At 40.8% G+C, this 15,284-nt stretch overlaps 2 protein-coding genes across 8 annotated transcripts in view; one reads left to right on the top strand and one right to left on the bottom strand.

The window, feature by feature from the left end:
• The window catches only part of LOC142092638 (succinate dehydrogenase [ubiquinone] cytochrome b small subunit, mitochondrial-like), a 56,309-nt gene that overhangs the window by 35,639 nt on the left and 5,386 nt on the right, over positions 1-15,284 (bottom strand). For 2 of the 7 annotated variants that reach the window (XM_075172877.1, XM_075172876.1), the window contains exon 4: positions 12,756-13,444. The exons of the other annotated variants lie outside the window; for them this stretch is intronic. In XM_075172877.1, coding sequence (XP_075028978.1) covers positions 13,279-13,444 — 166 coding nt within the window. In that variant the 3' untranslated portion in view covers positions 12,756-13,278. Of the gene's footprint in view, positions 1-12,755; positions 13,445-15,284 lie in introns of those variants that run through there. 7 annotated transcript variants of the gene reach the window in all.
• On the top strand, positions 2,302-9,023 carry IL18 (interleukin 18). The gene is made up of 5 exons (XM_075172888.1): positions 2,302-2,338; positions 5,767-5,840; positions 7,356-7,493; positions 8,340-8,485; positions 8,616-9,023. Exons 2-5 carry the CDS (start codon positions 5,774-5,776, stop codon positions 8,829-8,831), a joined length of 567 nt encoding a protein of 188 aa, XP_075028989.1. The 5' UTR covers positions 2,302-2,338; positions 5,767-5,773; the 3' UTR covers positions 8,832-9,023.

Consider the following 15,284-nt stretch of genomic DNA (forward strand, 5'->3'; position numbering starts at 1 on the left):
CCTGAATAAAACTCAGGTGCCCAAATTTTCAAAAAATGTTAAAAGTCAATTGGAGTGAAGAAAAGAGACATGAATATTATTCTGAAGCTGAAGAAAATTATTCAGAGGTAGAAACTTAAAGGGATGAAGCTGTTTACTTTAGTTGAAAAAGACCAAGAAGCAATTTGATCATACTTCACACGAAGGAACTATTTGTTACAAAATGGCTATCAGGAAAATGTACAGAAATGGGTGACCAGAACCAGAAGCCAATTAAATTTAGAAAGATTTTTTTTTCCCTGTAAGAACCAACCATTCAAATAAAGTACCAAGAGGAATGGGAGAATTACAGTTGGTGTATATGGAAATCAGCTAGATCTAGGTGTTTAAATAAAATTTGGATAACTCTCTGGTATACAGGTTTAGGTAAACACAACTCCACACGCGTACTGAATGCCATGTAACAAAACAGGAAGTTGAAAAGGGATGATACAATATTACTGTCTGGTTGGAACTCAGTCAGTGTGATTCAGTGTCTGCAAATAGGGATATACACTTCTTATCTGAAAGCAGTAGCTGCCAAAAATGTATTTTTCTTTGTTTGTCTGTTGGAAACAGGAGGTTTTACTCTGTTGCTGAATTCTTCCGCTTTTTTAAATTCTTCTGAATCAATTTCATTACTTTCTTTCAACAACTTTAAGGAAAGAACATAAATTTCTGTAGCACACATCGTTTTTGTTTGTCTTAACATGTCAGTGAAATACACTGCTCCCTGTGGGTAGAACAGTTGAAATCCATGGTTATTAGTAAAATGGACAATATTTTCATTTTTAGGATTATTATTTCAGATGAGGTTGAAAGATGCGCCTTTGACCTCAGATTAATCTCCCTGGTTGTATGATAGAGACATTAAAGCATTCCCTACAGACATGTATTGCGCTTTTGGTTTTGTTTTCCTCCAAGAGCAGTAACAGGCATGCAGACAGGCGACAGAACGTCTTAGGTTTGGTTTGGTTGGGGTTTTTTGGAGGATTGGGTTTTTTTGGCATTTTGGTGTGGGTTTCTCCCCCACTCCAGTGGTAAAACTTGAGCCTCTTCAATTTACCCACTGAGCTACACAGCTGAATGCCCTAATGTCTTGCTAATCAGCATTACAAACAGAAAATCAAGGCATGGAGATTCCAGTTAACACTGCCAAGTTCTACAAACTATACAAAATATTGGTTCATTATTCATTCCCAAGTTTGCTTTTCTGTTTTTTATGGCCTTAGTTGTCCCATCACTACACAGTGTTTGCCATTGCTGTTACAGCAACATTTGTCGGATTAAGCACTCCACAACCACCAAAAGCAGCACTTACATTCTGAAAAGCATCATGCTTGGGAGCTGCAGCAGTTAGGTATGAGTAATGGTTATCGCCCTTTTATTTATTTGCAATTAATACATACCTGGGAAACAACTTACAGCTGGTAAACTAGGAGCTATCTATTAATCTGACTTCGACTACTAGCCACAGTTTCCCTGAGAGGAGCCTAAATTCCTCCCCTGAAGCTATTTGTGTACAAAGGGATGGAAGATAATTTGAAGATTTCCCACCAGACACCAGCGATATATTCCTTGGTGGTGGTGTTATAAAGAACTAGACACATGCAATGTATTTCCAATCCTAAACTGGCTTCCCCCAAGGCAGACGCAATGTTTACGGGCAACTTGCAAGTGTGTAGAAAAGGGGAAGTCTACGTGCTGACGGCTAGTACCTGTTTCAAAACTACTACTTGAGACTTTATGGACCAAGCAAACGGACTGCAACACGCTGGTGTAGAAAAAAGACGCGTCCTCTGACGACATCTGCGTGAGGTAAAGGGAGTCGCAAAAAGCCTCCTTTGTAACCTCTGATTTGCATGACTGACTTACTCCACCGAGGAGGGGAAGTGCCGCAGAATAAATGCAGACGTCGACAGATATCTTGGGAAAGAGTCCTAATTTCTTCTACAGTTTGTCAGCCGGCTTATTTTGTCGTATAGCGCCGCTGTAAAATCCCTCTCCCCAGATCGCTCTAGCAGCCGCCACCCACGGCACAGAGACCGCTCTCCTCCCAGTTCAGAGGAACGCACGAAGGTGACACGGCAGTGACGCCCCGGGAAAGTCGTAGCACCCCTGCCAGACGGGACTCTGCAGCCGCACGGCTTTCGGCTCCCTCGCCAGAGGTACACGTGCGCAGCGGGCCGGGGTCGCGTCCCGGGGGGCCGAACGGGTGGGCTCCGGCTGCGGGAGCAGGCGTCGCCGGTCCCCGCCCCTCCGCCGGCTGCGCTCGCCCTTCCGTCTCGCATTGTTCCGCTGCAGCTCGCCGAGGAGCGAGGTGGAGTCACCGCCGCCGCGCTGCCCTCGCCCCGGGGCAGCAGCGGCAGGGCGGCCCTGGCCGGGAGCCGGCTGCCCGCCCGCCCCAACCACTCAGCTCGAAACTCCGAGAGCAGCCCGGCCGGGGGAGCACGCTGCACCCGGGATTGACTGCATTAGGCGGAGGGCCTTGCACCGCTGCCTCCCGGCGCGCGGGAGGGGCTGGGGCAGAGCAGAGGAGCCCAGTCGGCACGGGGGTACGCCGTTCCCCGCCAGGGGCGGAGATGCTCGCTCTTAGCGCGTTTGCGACGCGGGCGGGACATCCCGCTGTGGGACCGGGAGCTATCCCTTTCTCGCGGTTGCAGCAAGCGGCAGAGCCTTGCCCTCCGGCGGGGTTGGCGACGAAGGGCATCCCTGAGCCGCACTGCAGGCAGCTTGTGGGCAGTGGCCCGTCCGCTGGCAGCTCCGCGCCGCGCCCTCGTGGTACCCCCGCTGCCCCGGGCTCCGCTCTAGCATAGGCGCCGAGTGGGGCACGACCCGCCGGGGAGCGGCCCCGCCCTTCTCCTTCCCTGCATCCCTGTTTCTCCGCGAGGCAGATCACTACACGCTACCTCGAACGGTCGGCTAAAAACTCCTTTTAGCTTCTACCGTTCCTTTCAAACGTGCTTGGTAAAAGATCTAACTCTTGTACTACGCGTCAGGGGAAGAACTGTAGTTGTTTTATGCGTTTTACCCATTAAACCAAGGGCCACCTTTTCCTTTAATCCTTTATCAATAAGTCCAGCCTATGCCTTCCCCTCTGCTTTAGAATAACAGAGTAGTCCTGGACGACTTGGTTTACTTCACTATATATGAGGCATGCACTGTTTGGTGGTGTCGTATTTCATTTCAAAAGCTTGGGTATGCATGTGTTTTAACAAAGATTCAGTCCTCTGCTATGAACCTGGGTGTCTCTTCTGCACAGACCAGCTGCAACTATAGACCATATAAAAAATAGGAGGACAAAAAAACCACTCTCAAATACATTCCTCAAAGTGCTTTAGTAGAGGGACAAGGAAGTCACTGTGATTCCCCCACTCTAATCCCTAAGGTTGATGTCTGTGCTTATTTACTTAAATTGGCATTGCTCAGTTGTTTTGTATAGTAAGTCTTTTCCAAGTGGTGAAAAAGAGCCTTGGAAATAAGCCAAATGCTTTGACTGCACAATAAAATCCCAGTGCAAGAGCCAGTTCTTCCCATTGTTTACCTAGCTTTAACACATTTATTAGATTTATTATGTCTGTGGCTAATGCAAGGGGAAAGAATGCCTTGACAGAAGTTGGTAGGTTTGAATGAAAACCTTCATGTACTAGGCTACTTAGAAAAAGTGACTTCAGTGTTTTTACAATCACTGTTGTTGGCTTTGTTTATTTGATGCTGTCTGATGGACAAGTTTTTGAGCATTCTGCTGTGACTCTCTCCTCACGTGTATTGTATACAGAGGCTAAGCACATAGCTCCAGGCTGAAGGCTTCATACAGATGCTGGGCTCCTAAAGGTTAGATGCAGTGATGGTGAATGTCAGTGTGCATGTTACTTTGTGCATCTGGCCAAAAATTTTACACCAGTCACAAAGCCAAGTAAATCAGATCATTCAGATAGTAAAGTAGCTAGTTGTTATTTTCGGAAAGTAAAACGCCTTTATTTCTAAAAATGTAGATAAAACAGGTAAGCACATTCATACACAGAAAGCATTTTAGGAAAATGAACAAAAAATTTGCTAAGATACAGACCAAAATGAAACAGGAAGGAAAGTGACAACCTGCATTTCACAAAATTAGTGGCATAGAAGAGGACGTTTTAAAACCGTTTACTGCCAGAGAAGAGAAAGAATGAAATTCTTTGCCACATCTTCCTCTGTCATATTATAATTCCCTTTATTCTTATTCTCACTTTTCTTTAAAGGTAGGAGATGCTATTTTAGTTTTGAAGAGGATATCATCATCAGTTTTAAAATAAAAATATTTTAGTGCTTATTTCTTAGAATTATTCCTTCCAATGGCAACCATCCCAACAGCAGTAGAATTATTGAAATACTAGACTTTACAGTTTAAGTCCTAGTCAATACAGGTGACTCCGCATAACTTCTGTTTTATTTTGTAATTTTTTCCCCTGGTGCACTGCTAGAACTGAAGATACGGAGACATTTGTGGCCTGCAAAGCAATACAATCCATTCAGATGTATCTCTTTTCTGCCAGCATAAACAGAAACTTTACAATAGAAGGGATGGGTGCACTTATAGGTAAAGGGAATGGGTATAGCAAATTTATGACCATCACTGTTCTTTTGTTTTATATGTTAAACATATACATTGTTTTATCCATTAAACAGTCCAAGAGTGTGACATACTCTCAGTTACTATGTCAGAAAGCTAAAGAATATAAAGTCTACCTGTCTGGCTGTTAACTGTATGAGGTTGAGGATATGAACAAAGCTAAAACCAATTATTCTTCTGGAGTTCTTGGAGGAGGTTGTGTATTGACATTAGAGGCAGAGTGCAGCCCTGCGCTAGTGCTAAATTAACCCTGAAGTGTGTAGAACAGGGGCTGGAACCTCTCAGGTGCAGAAGCTGGCTGGTCTTTAATGATTAGTTCAGGGTTTTTTTTGATAAAATGACTGTTGTTATTCCCAAGGGAAATACATCTTTTCTTCTTCACTTTTCTCTGTGTCACTCTTGAAAGAGAATAGCTTTGAAATCAAGCTCATAATTCAACCTGAGTTAAAATAAAGTTAAAACACCATAAACAAATCACTGCTACTGCAAAATAAACTACATCCCAACTTCTCTAGGAACCTACACAATTCCAGCTCAAGATGCAAAAGATACAGGCCTTTCCAGGGGGCAGTCAAAGGTGGACTAAGTTTTGGGTGTTTTGGAAGCTCTGTCTTTTATAGAGGGAACCTGGAAAGATCAGTCTGTGTAGACTTAATATAACTTTTATGGCTTAATGGCCAGTAACAGGGTGCTTAATCCAGTCTTAGTCACTTTCCTATTCCAAAATTTGAAACAGAAAATGAAATGACCATGTGACAGTAAGATAATTTTTGCAGGCCCAAGAGAAGAGAACTAATTTGATGAGGTATGTTCATGGAGTTACTTATTAGTATTCTCATAGAAAGAGAAAATGGTAATGAGTTATTATTTATTCCTGTGTAACATTGCGTAAGTCAATGAAAAGTTTTGTAAAATAACAGAACTTGAACGATGCTCTATGTTATTCTAAATAATCATAAAAGGCAACAGAGGAGGAGACCAATTATTGAAAAAAGCAATTTTTCAACAGGTAATGAAACATGCCAGCCCTATTACAGTATTGTGCACTAGAAGAGAACTAGCCCGAGAACTGCCTTGCCTTATAGAGTAAGAAGCATTGTTCTTAACTCTGCATCCTCTCCGTGTGTTTTTGGCAGCGTGAAGATGAGTGGTGAAGAAATTCTTGTATGCGCAGTACAACTTGGAGAAAATTTCTGCCTCTATTTTGCAGGTAATTACTACCCACTGCTGAAAAAGACACACTGTGTCTTCTTTCTGCATAGAAAATCAAAAGTTGATATACAATTCAATCCTTTCCTTGGGCTGGCATCCCTGGTTTTGTGGAATCCTGTTTTTTCCCCCCATGTTACCTGGGCAATCCTCAAAGCAGTTACAATCCGCACCCACTTAGAAGAAAGATAGTTCTTAGATTTTGGAGCCAGGCTGTTCACTGCAAAAAGAACCTCATTTTGAGACAGCTGTCCCAGTGTGTTAACAGGTCAGTACCATATTATTGCTGAACACCTTAAGCATTTAATAACTTTTTCTGTTTTGAATACTGATTAAAAACAATTCCTTTATCAGTCTGATTCCACCTCATTTTCCCATAAGCTTCAGTTTGAAGTATTGTTAGCCAAGTATCCGAGCCAGTGGAATATTTGTTGCTTCATACAATACGTTCCTGTAAAGGAGAGTCAGAAGGGTTGGAATGCTGTGGGGTGGACTTGTAATTTCCAATCTTATAGGATAAAGTTAGTTAGAAAACAGTCTCTTCTTTAGAAGCCATTTGTAATGACTGTTTCTTGTCCTTTTGCTCACTTAGAATAAAGGTGCTGATGAAAACAAAAATTTGCATGCTGTTTATTCCTTGGTTATAGGCTTAAATTGATGTGAGCTGCTCACCCTTAAGTAACCCTAAAACATCTTGCATGCCTCTTGGTTTGGTGATAACTCTGGTTCTCAAATGACTGGTGGTTTCATCATTCTGTTAAGTTTGTTATGCTCACAAAACACACTCTGTAGTTAGAATAACTCAGCTTGGTGAATCAGTGATACTGGGGAGTACAACTGGAAATGCGTAGGTAGCTGGCTGGCTTCCAACCTTAAAGAACAAAACTGGGTAGAAAGTGGTTTCTTTTGTGGGAGCAGAGCTTAATGTTGTTTTTTCTTTCTTTTTTTTTCATTGTTCACTTGGAACCAAGATGATGATGGTAAGCTGAAAGCTCATCGTTTATTAACTTCATTATCAATTTTACCTGAACTAACCTGCTCACACTTACTAACCCCCAAATGTTTTGTGTGCCTTAGAGAACAAGTTTTCAAACTGATAATGGCTACTGTAAAGAAGAGAGCTACAGCTCACCTTCTCCTTCTGAAGCTGATGTTGCTTTATTTCCTCCTAAGGTGCAGGGTAGTGGCTTCCTTAACAGAAGGACCTTTTAATGCAATTCTAATTGTTGGGCAAAAGAGAGAACTGTTGCTTCTGAACTCTCATTAACAGATACAGTAGCTTCTCTTGCTTATATATACAGACTGCTGTATTCTGGGAAATCCTTCTGTCTTGCCTGGGTTGCTACAAGCCACAGATGGAAAGAATGACATGGCCTCCATTTTGTTTGAGACTGCCATTCTAAGAACTTATTTCACCTGGTATCCTTAATGACAAGATTAAGCCTGTAGCGAACTGTTAAGATCTGAGGAGATTACAGCTAAAATATTTGACCCTCTTTGCTTAATATGTCCACAGGACTGGAATGCGATGCCTTTTGTAAGGAAAAAATTCTCCACCGAGTCCTTCGCAATGTAAATAGCCAGTTGCTTGTGGTTCGACCAGATTTAAACATGGCAGCTTTTGAAGATGTGACAGATCAGGAGATAAAATCCGGTACACCATTTTTTCAATATATACTATAACCATTACACGGTTTCTTTATTCTAGATGTGCTTTTGTTCTTTGTAATCACTGACTCTAAATGATGAGTAAAGACTTAAAACTTCATTTGTAAGAATAAACTAAAGAATAAATAAAATAAAGAATAAATAAACTTCTTTAAGAATAAAGAAGAATAAACTAAACTAAGAGAGCTGAAATTTTGTGTCTTGTGCATTGGTAATGGATTAGACTGAGGCCTGCAGGACGACCCATGTAGGAAAGGGCTGCTAAGATTTTTGGTTAGCTCTGATCACAAATGAAGTCTTAATCTCTTTTTTGTTTGGTTTTTTTTTTTGATTACAAAAAATCATTTTTAGGTTTAAACAGTGTATTTAGCACTAAAAGCTCTTACTTTCTTCTAACAGCAGTAGTTAACAATGTACTTACGGTTTTGGCTTTGATTTTTTTTGGGGGGGCCTCAGCAATTCATTCAAAACTGTATTTGTTGAACATATTTATTTACAGATCACATATATACAGATATAATCTGATTTACAGATGACTATTTACAAATCCAATTCTCACTTTATGCATGCACGTAAAAGGATTTGAACATCCTAGCCATACTAACTGGTAACTTCACATGCTTTCTTGCAAATTCAAAATCTTGGTTATTGAATGATTGCAGAAAGTCAAATATATGCACCAGCAGTCGTAAAAATTTGAGTCCTGGCTCTCCTGTCAGGAAAAGAATCCTGGGAAGACAGCAGTTGCCAGTGGAATGGTAAGACATAATACAGTTAAGTTGTTGCAGCTCTCTCCTGAGCAGACTATTAATAACAAACAATTTATATTTAGGCAGTGGAATGCACTTCAACATTCACTATTACAAAACTACCACACCTTCAGCAGGGATGCCTGTTGCATTCAGTGTCCAGGTAGAAGATAGAAGTTATTACATGTGTTGTGAGAAAGAATGTGGAAAAATGATAGTTCGATTTAGGGTAAGTATCTGCTTTCCATACCTTATGTATATATAAGGAGTAGGCAAAATTAAGAATTCAAATGTGTGAGCTGAAACACAACTGCTCAGGTCTTGTGCTGGGACTAACCCATTCCCTTTTTCTTCCTCAGGAAGGAGAAGTTCCCAAAGAAATTCCTGGTGAAAGTAATGTAATCTTTTTCAAAAAGACATTTACATCTTGTAGCTCCAGAGCATTTAAGTTTGAATACTCACTAGAACAAGGAATGTTCTTAGCCTTTGAGGAAGAAGGCGGCCTAAGAAAATTAATTCTAAAGAAACTGTCAAGAGAAGATGAAGTGGATGAAACCACTAAGATAAGTTTCTAACTTCAGTCAGAATGAAAGTCACAATCTATGATATACTTCAACAGCCTTAAAATATATTTTGGCTTTTTGTAAAATAAATCTTGCTCTTTCTTCATCCAAGGCAAGCCAGTTTTATGTTTTTAACTACCATAAGTCAGTACAAAAATGAACATCTTACAAAAGAAAATAAATTCAAATTCTTGGCAAAAAGAAGCAGAAGAATGTTTTCCAGTCACATAGAAGGAGAGAGAATTACACAATGAAGAAACAAGAATGTGCATGCCTATATAGTCCTGTATAGTTTGATCCCCAAAATCTTTACTGCCTATTGATCAAACGGCTTTTGAATTAGGTGTCTCATAGATGAAGTAGACCTATTTTGGGGAGGGAGAGAAAACAGCTTAAAATAACAGATTTCATAAGCAGACCATGCACTTGGCCAATAAACACTGTGAGATTACTTTTTTGCATCAAAATTATTTCCTGAGTGTCTTCATCAATCTCAGTTAGACAATGATATTCTTACCTTCCACTGAAGTAGAAACAACAGACAATTTTTAACTTACTGGGAATCTTTGCTTAGAAAACTGCTAACTTACCTGAACAATTAAAGTTCTAATAAAGCTGTTTGTCCTCAGAGGGCCCAAGAAAAAAGAATTATGCTTTTATGTCAACGTTTTTAAAAGTTAACAGTAAATTGTAGGTTAGTGATTAAATGAAACAGACATTTGTCCTTCTAACAATTTGGAATAAATGCAGATATGGCTGGCTCCTATAAGGACCCTATCTTATTCTGTGTATGTGACAGTGCAGCATACATTAGGGTCAAGCTGTGAACTCTATTTCACATTCGGAGCTGAGCAAGCACTAGATTTCACCAAAACTGAAACTAATGTAATGCATTCTGAGTATTTAATATTGAGGAAATTGATATGGCATATATTATTCTTTTCTTCAACATACAAGTGTTGGTCTTCCTCTTCTGTTCCAACTCTAGGTAGTGATAACATGAAAATTGGTTGCAGCTGGGGTCCCAGGTCTTCAGCTTGCCATGCAGAAGAACTGGTACAATTGTCATACCCCATACAGGCAGAAGTAATCAGAGAAAACAGGAAGGCCTCTATCTGTCATGAAATGGAGGAAAATCCTCAAACTTGCAAAAGAGATAAGACAAGTCTCAAGACTTGTTTTGGTAAAAAACAAACCAAACCAAAACTATAATGTTGGGGGCTTTAAAAAAGCACAGAGACACAAAATTTCTGTGATAGTCCTGACTGTCTCAGCATTTCATGTTATGCTGCCCCTGCCATTTCACCTATATAGCTGCTACAGGAGCACCTAGAGGCAGTAAGAAACCGATTATTTAGAATCCGGTACAGCCACCACTGAGTGCACTATCGCTAGGGAAGAATTCACTGGAGGGGCTTAAACTCAAGAATGCATTTAACACATCTGGATACCCAATAGGACTGAGTCCCAGTTTTATATGCCTGATGAATGTTCAAAAATGGGATTAGACCAAATGGTTACAGCCATCACAATAATTAAGAACAAAAGTTAAACGGTAATTACAAGGAACTGATTCAATTTCAACAGGACTGAGGAACACAGGCAATTCATAAAGCTGTGGCCATTACCTTTTAATTTGTGCCTCAAAAACATGATGAACTGGTCTCAGAGTTGCTAGTCCCTAACGTTGTAGGTCTGGACTACTACATTCCCTGTGCTCTTACATAACTCATTTCTCACACAGGGTATCTTAAATACCACATACAGATGACCTTTGACATGGTCCCCCTCCACATCCTTCTCTCCAAACTGGAGAGTATGGATTTGATGGGTGGACCCTACAGCGGATGAGGAATTGGTTGGATGGTTGCATCCAGAGGGTAGTGGTCAACGGCTCAATGTCCAGATGGACATTGGTGACGAGTGGTGTCCCGCAGGGGTCCGTATTGGGACAGGTACTGTTTAATATCTTCATCAATGACATAGACAATGGGATCGAGTGCACCCTCAGCAAGTTTGCAGACGACACCAAGCTGAGTGGTGCGGTCGACACGCCTGAGGGACGGGATGCCATCCAGAGGGACCTGGACAAGCTCGAGAAGTGGGCCCGTGTGAACCTCATGAGGTTCAACAAGGCCAAGTGCAGGGCCCTGCACCTGGGTCAGGGCAATCCCCGGTATCAATACAGGCTGGGGGATGAAGGGAGTGAGAGCAGCCCTGCCGAGAAGGACTTGGGGGTACTGGTGGATGAAAAGCTGGACATGAGCCGACAATGTGCGCTCGCAGCTCAGAAGGCCAACCGTATCCTGGGCTGCATCAAAAGAAGCGTGGCCAGTAGGCGAGGGAGGTGATTCAGCCCCTCTACTCTGCTCTGGTGAGACCCCACCTGCAGTGCTGCATCCAGCTCTGGAGCCCTCAGCACAAGAAAGGCATGGACCTGTTGGAGCGGGTCCAGAGGAGGGCCACAAAAATGATCAGGGGGATGGAACACCTCTCCGATGAAGAAAGGCTGAGAGAGTTGGGGTTATTCAGCCTGGAGAAGAGGCGGCTTCGGGGAGACCTTATTGCAGCCTTTCAGTACTTAAAGAGGGCCTATGGGAAAGATGGGGACAAACTTTTCAGCAGGGCCTATTGAGACAGGACAAGGGGGAATGGTTTTAAACTAAAAGAGGGTAGATTTAGACTAGATATAAGGAAGAAACTTTTTACAAGGAGGGTGGTGAAACACTGGCAGTTTGCCCAGAGAGGTGGCAGATGCCCCATCCCTGTAAACATTCAAGATCAGATTGGATGGAGTTCTGAGCAACCTGATCTAGTTGAAGATGTCCCTGCCCATGGCAGGGGGGTTGGACTAGATGACCTTTAAAGATCCCTTCCAACCCAAATTATTCAATGATTCTATGATCCATCTTGTGTTTGGTCTCAAAAGAGGAAACGTCAAACACTTTCTATGATACATGCTGAGATTGTAGAGAGATACTTACCAATGACTCATACATATGCATCTTCCTCACTATGACAAAAGAATGAATGTTACATTGATATCTAAATCAGACCACATCAGACAGAAGTAACCATCTCAATTCTGATCACAAGATGCAAAAAACAAAAGTGGCCAGCTACATGGTATTTCCCATGGTTACATGAATAAATAAATGAATAAATAAAAATTCCAATCCAGGTTTAAAAAAAATGAAATCAAATCAGAATGTCTTGTAGAATTCAAACAGCAACTTATTCATTCTGTTTATTGCATAATCAGTCTGATGGTAACACACAATTCTTTTCCTCTTACTATTAATAGTACCACAGAAGTACCATTAGTATGTGGAAACAGTTAACCACTCCTTACTACTATGAAAGTCAGAAAAGATAAAGGAGAGAAGAACGTTAAAAAACAGAATCTCATTTCCCCCCCTAAAATACTTTAAAACCTGAAAACATAGAAAAGAACACTGCCTCAGTCTCACGTCAAGCTATGACAGAAAGGGTACGTTTGTTGTCTTTTCAGTCACACAGGAAAATGTGTACCAGTGTTTACTTAGAAAACAACCCCCCAAAAATGTTGCAGATGAACATACAGGTTCCAGGGAAACTATGAAAACCATATGCTATTTATGGCTCTTAAAATTAATCTGCAAAAGTCTTTTTTTTCTAAGTCAATTTTGCTATATTTTCTAATGGACATTACTCGTGTATAAGTCAAGCCTAAGCCACCTCTTTAAGTATTAAGGACAATACCTATTAATAAAATTATCTTTTGTTTCATAACATCTAAATAGTAATGCAGAGTAATGCAGAGGAACAGTATGAACAGTAACATAACAGTATGAATTAATATTTGAACTTGATTTTAGGGGGAGGGAAAAAACCTATCTGCAGAGAAAACATTTTAAGTGACCCAAAAGTAGTAAAAATTGTTCAGAAGCACACACGCACAGTTTCCGTAAATTCTTTATTGTATGGATTAAGAAAAAAGTATTCCTTTTTCTACATCAACTCTCAGGGTCCAAAGAGTTACAGGGTGTGCCTTACATACAGTTGTTGTGATGTCAGAAATAACAGTTCAATTTCCCACAAGTCAAGTTTGTTGTGCAAAATGGGAAACGAAATAACAGTTGTTTTAGAAAAACACTCATTAGAGCTGCCATTACAAGGAAAGTTACCTTCAGCTATATAAGTCTGTCACTGATGTAATTAATTCCTCCCAATTTACAATGCAGCTTAAATCAACTCACTCTCACCTGGACACTATCCACTTCAAATTTACTTTTTCTTTTCTAACATTTTTACTGCTGTTGGATATTAATTTTTAAAAGACTAGCTCTGAACTCGCTGCAGTATGTACAAACTATGGACTCTTGGTTATCCATTTGTTTCGCATTAAACATGTTGGTAAAAATATGATGAAGCAGAGGCAGCAGTGAACAATTGTGTTTGTCAGGGGCTCCGTTGCATCTTAGAGGCTCCACAGCATGGCAACAGCCTTGCAGATACCAACATCATAATAGTTGAAGTAGCAGAGACCAGCGAAGGTAACGGCCGATAGTACATACAGACCTGTATTGGCCAGTTTAATGGGTATATCTCCATGGACGTAGTCAGTTATAACCTGCCCAAGACCCCTACAGAATAAGAGGGAGAAAAAAGCTGAAATCAGGAAAGAACATTCCTCACTGAAATCCACCCAGTTTATGTGAGCATTCTACTAAGATGGCTCAAACACATCATTTTTTTCACCTGCTATCATCAACCTTTCCTAAAGAATGCCCAGTTCCCACTCAAAAAGAAGATGCATCTATTTAAAACAAACAAATAAACAAAACAAAACAACACAACATTCCACATATTCTATTAAAAAAACCATATATATTGGTTCAGAGTTTTCTCAATGGTACTGAGGAAACAAGGTGTTGAGTACAGCTCTTTCAAACAACAGAATCTGTAGAATCTGCCTCCAAGAAACAGTGGGCAGCTTATCTGACTTCCAAGGACTGAAGAAAAGTAAAAAAGGAAATATTGTTCTTGCTTGACACAGCAAGGTGTGGCTCTGGGACCAGCCATTGTCACAAACAGCACAGAAGACTCCAGGACGTGTATTTAGATTAGAAAATAGTGGCAACCAAAAAATTAGCATACTCCGTTTTTTTTCTACATCTGTCAGACTGGAAGTGAACTCTTGTCCAGATTTCAGCTATCCAGCACCAGGAATACAGAAGATGCTATTAAACTAATGTGTTAGTTCTCTTCACGAAAGTACAATTATATTTGCTTTCTGCAACGACAGATGTCAACTTGGTAAAAAAAGAGAACTGTATTTAATGCAACAGTTTTCTTGCTAGGATTCTCCCTTGGTCTAGCCTGAAGCTGAAGGACCTGTGTCCCACAAATTAAGACAACTAGTGACCTAGCAAGGTTCAAAGTCCTGCAGCAGATGCCACTGCAAGTGAACACTGAGCTCAGTTTCACTTAGATGGGGTTCTAATACCATAAAGATGTCAAAAGCGAGAGAAGGGGTGCAAGGAACCCCCGGGTACACAGAAGAGAAGCAGAAAGTGGGAGCAGTCTGAAAGGCAACTACTCTCAAACTATTTTTTACAACTGGACAGTGGAATCAGGTCAGGAGTGCAGGCAGCACTTACCCACACTTTGAGCCTTCCAAAGTGCAGATAAATAAGGCACACTCAACTCGGTATTCACAGGCTGCCCTTCAACTGTAGTATTGATAAGGGATTTTCATAAGATCTTTTCTTTGCATGGCACAATAAGACTAAGCCATGCAAAGACTTCTCAGAAAAACTGGTGTGTGACTTTACAGCACACTAATTAATTCACACAAAGTCCTCATGGGAAAAGACCAGTGGCCCTGAGAACAAGGAAGGGAATTAGTGAAAAATAGCTGATGTGTGGTAGACACACAATCTAGCTCACAACACAGCAGCTTCACTGGGCAGAGAAATCTTTATTACATGCCAGCAAAAACAGTACAAGATAAACATGGCTTCAGGTATCTTGAGTAAGTCTATTGATAGGTTAGTGTTTGGACTGATAACCACCTAAATATCTGAAGCACTATTTCCAACATATTTTAGGACAAGATTTCCCAAGGAAAAACATAGCAAAAGATGAAAGAAAACCCCTCAAAAATATATGCAATACTCCTCTGCAGTTTCTGATCAGCTACTAGAGGGATTATCTGATCTGTTATGGCAATCAAATTAACGTTTATGGCAAGCAAACGATCTTTTTTCTTTTAAAGATATTCTAGCACTGAACACCTATGAAAGTACAGGAGAATTTTCCTACATAGCAACACCTTTAGGTTTTTAAGACAATGTTTTGCAAGATAAGAGTTTAATACTGGAGAAACTTTCCAGCTTAAAAAGAGAACAAAAAACCCAAACAAGTGGGGGAGGAATTCACTCTGATGAAAGTTACCAGCAGAGCTGCAAACAAGCAGCAAGG

This window comes from Calonectris borealis, chromosome 24, assembly GCF_964195595.1.
Source record: "Calonectris borealis chromosome 24, bCalBor7.hap1.2, whole genome shotgun sequence".
Lineage (NCBI taxonomy): Eukaryota > Metazoa > Chordata > Aves > Procellariiformes > Procellariidae > Calonectris > Calonectris borealis.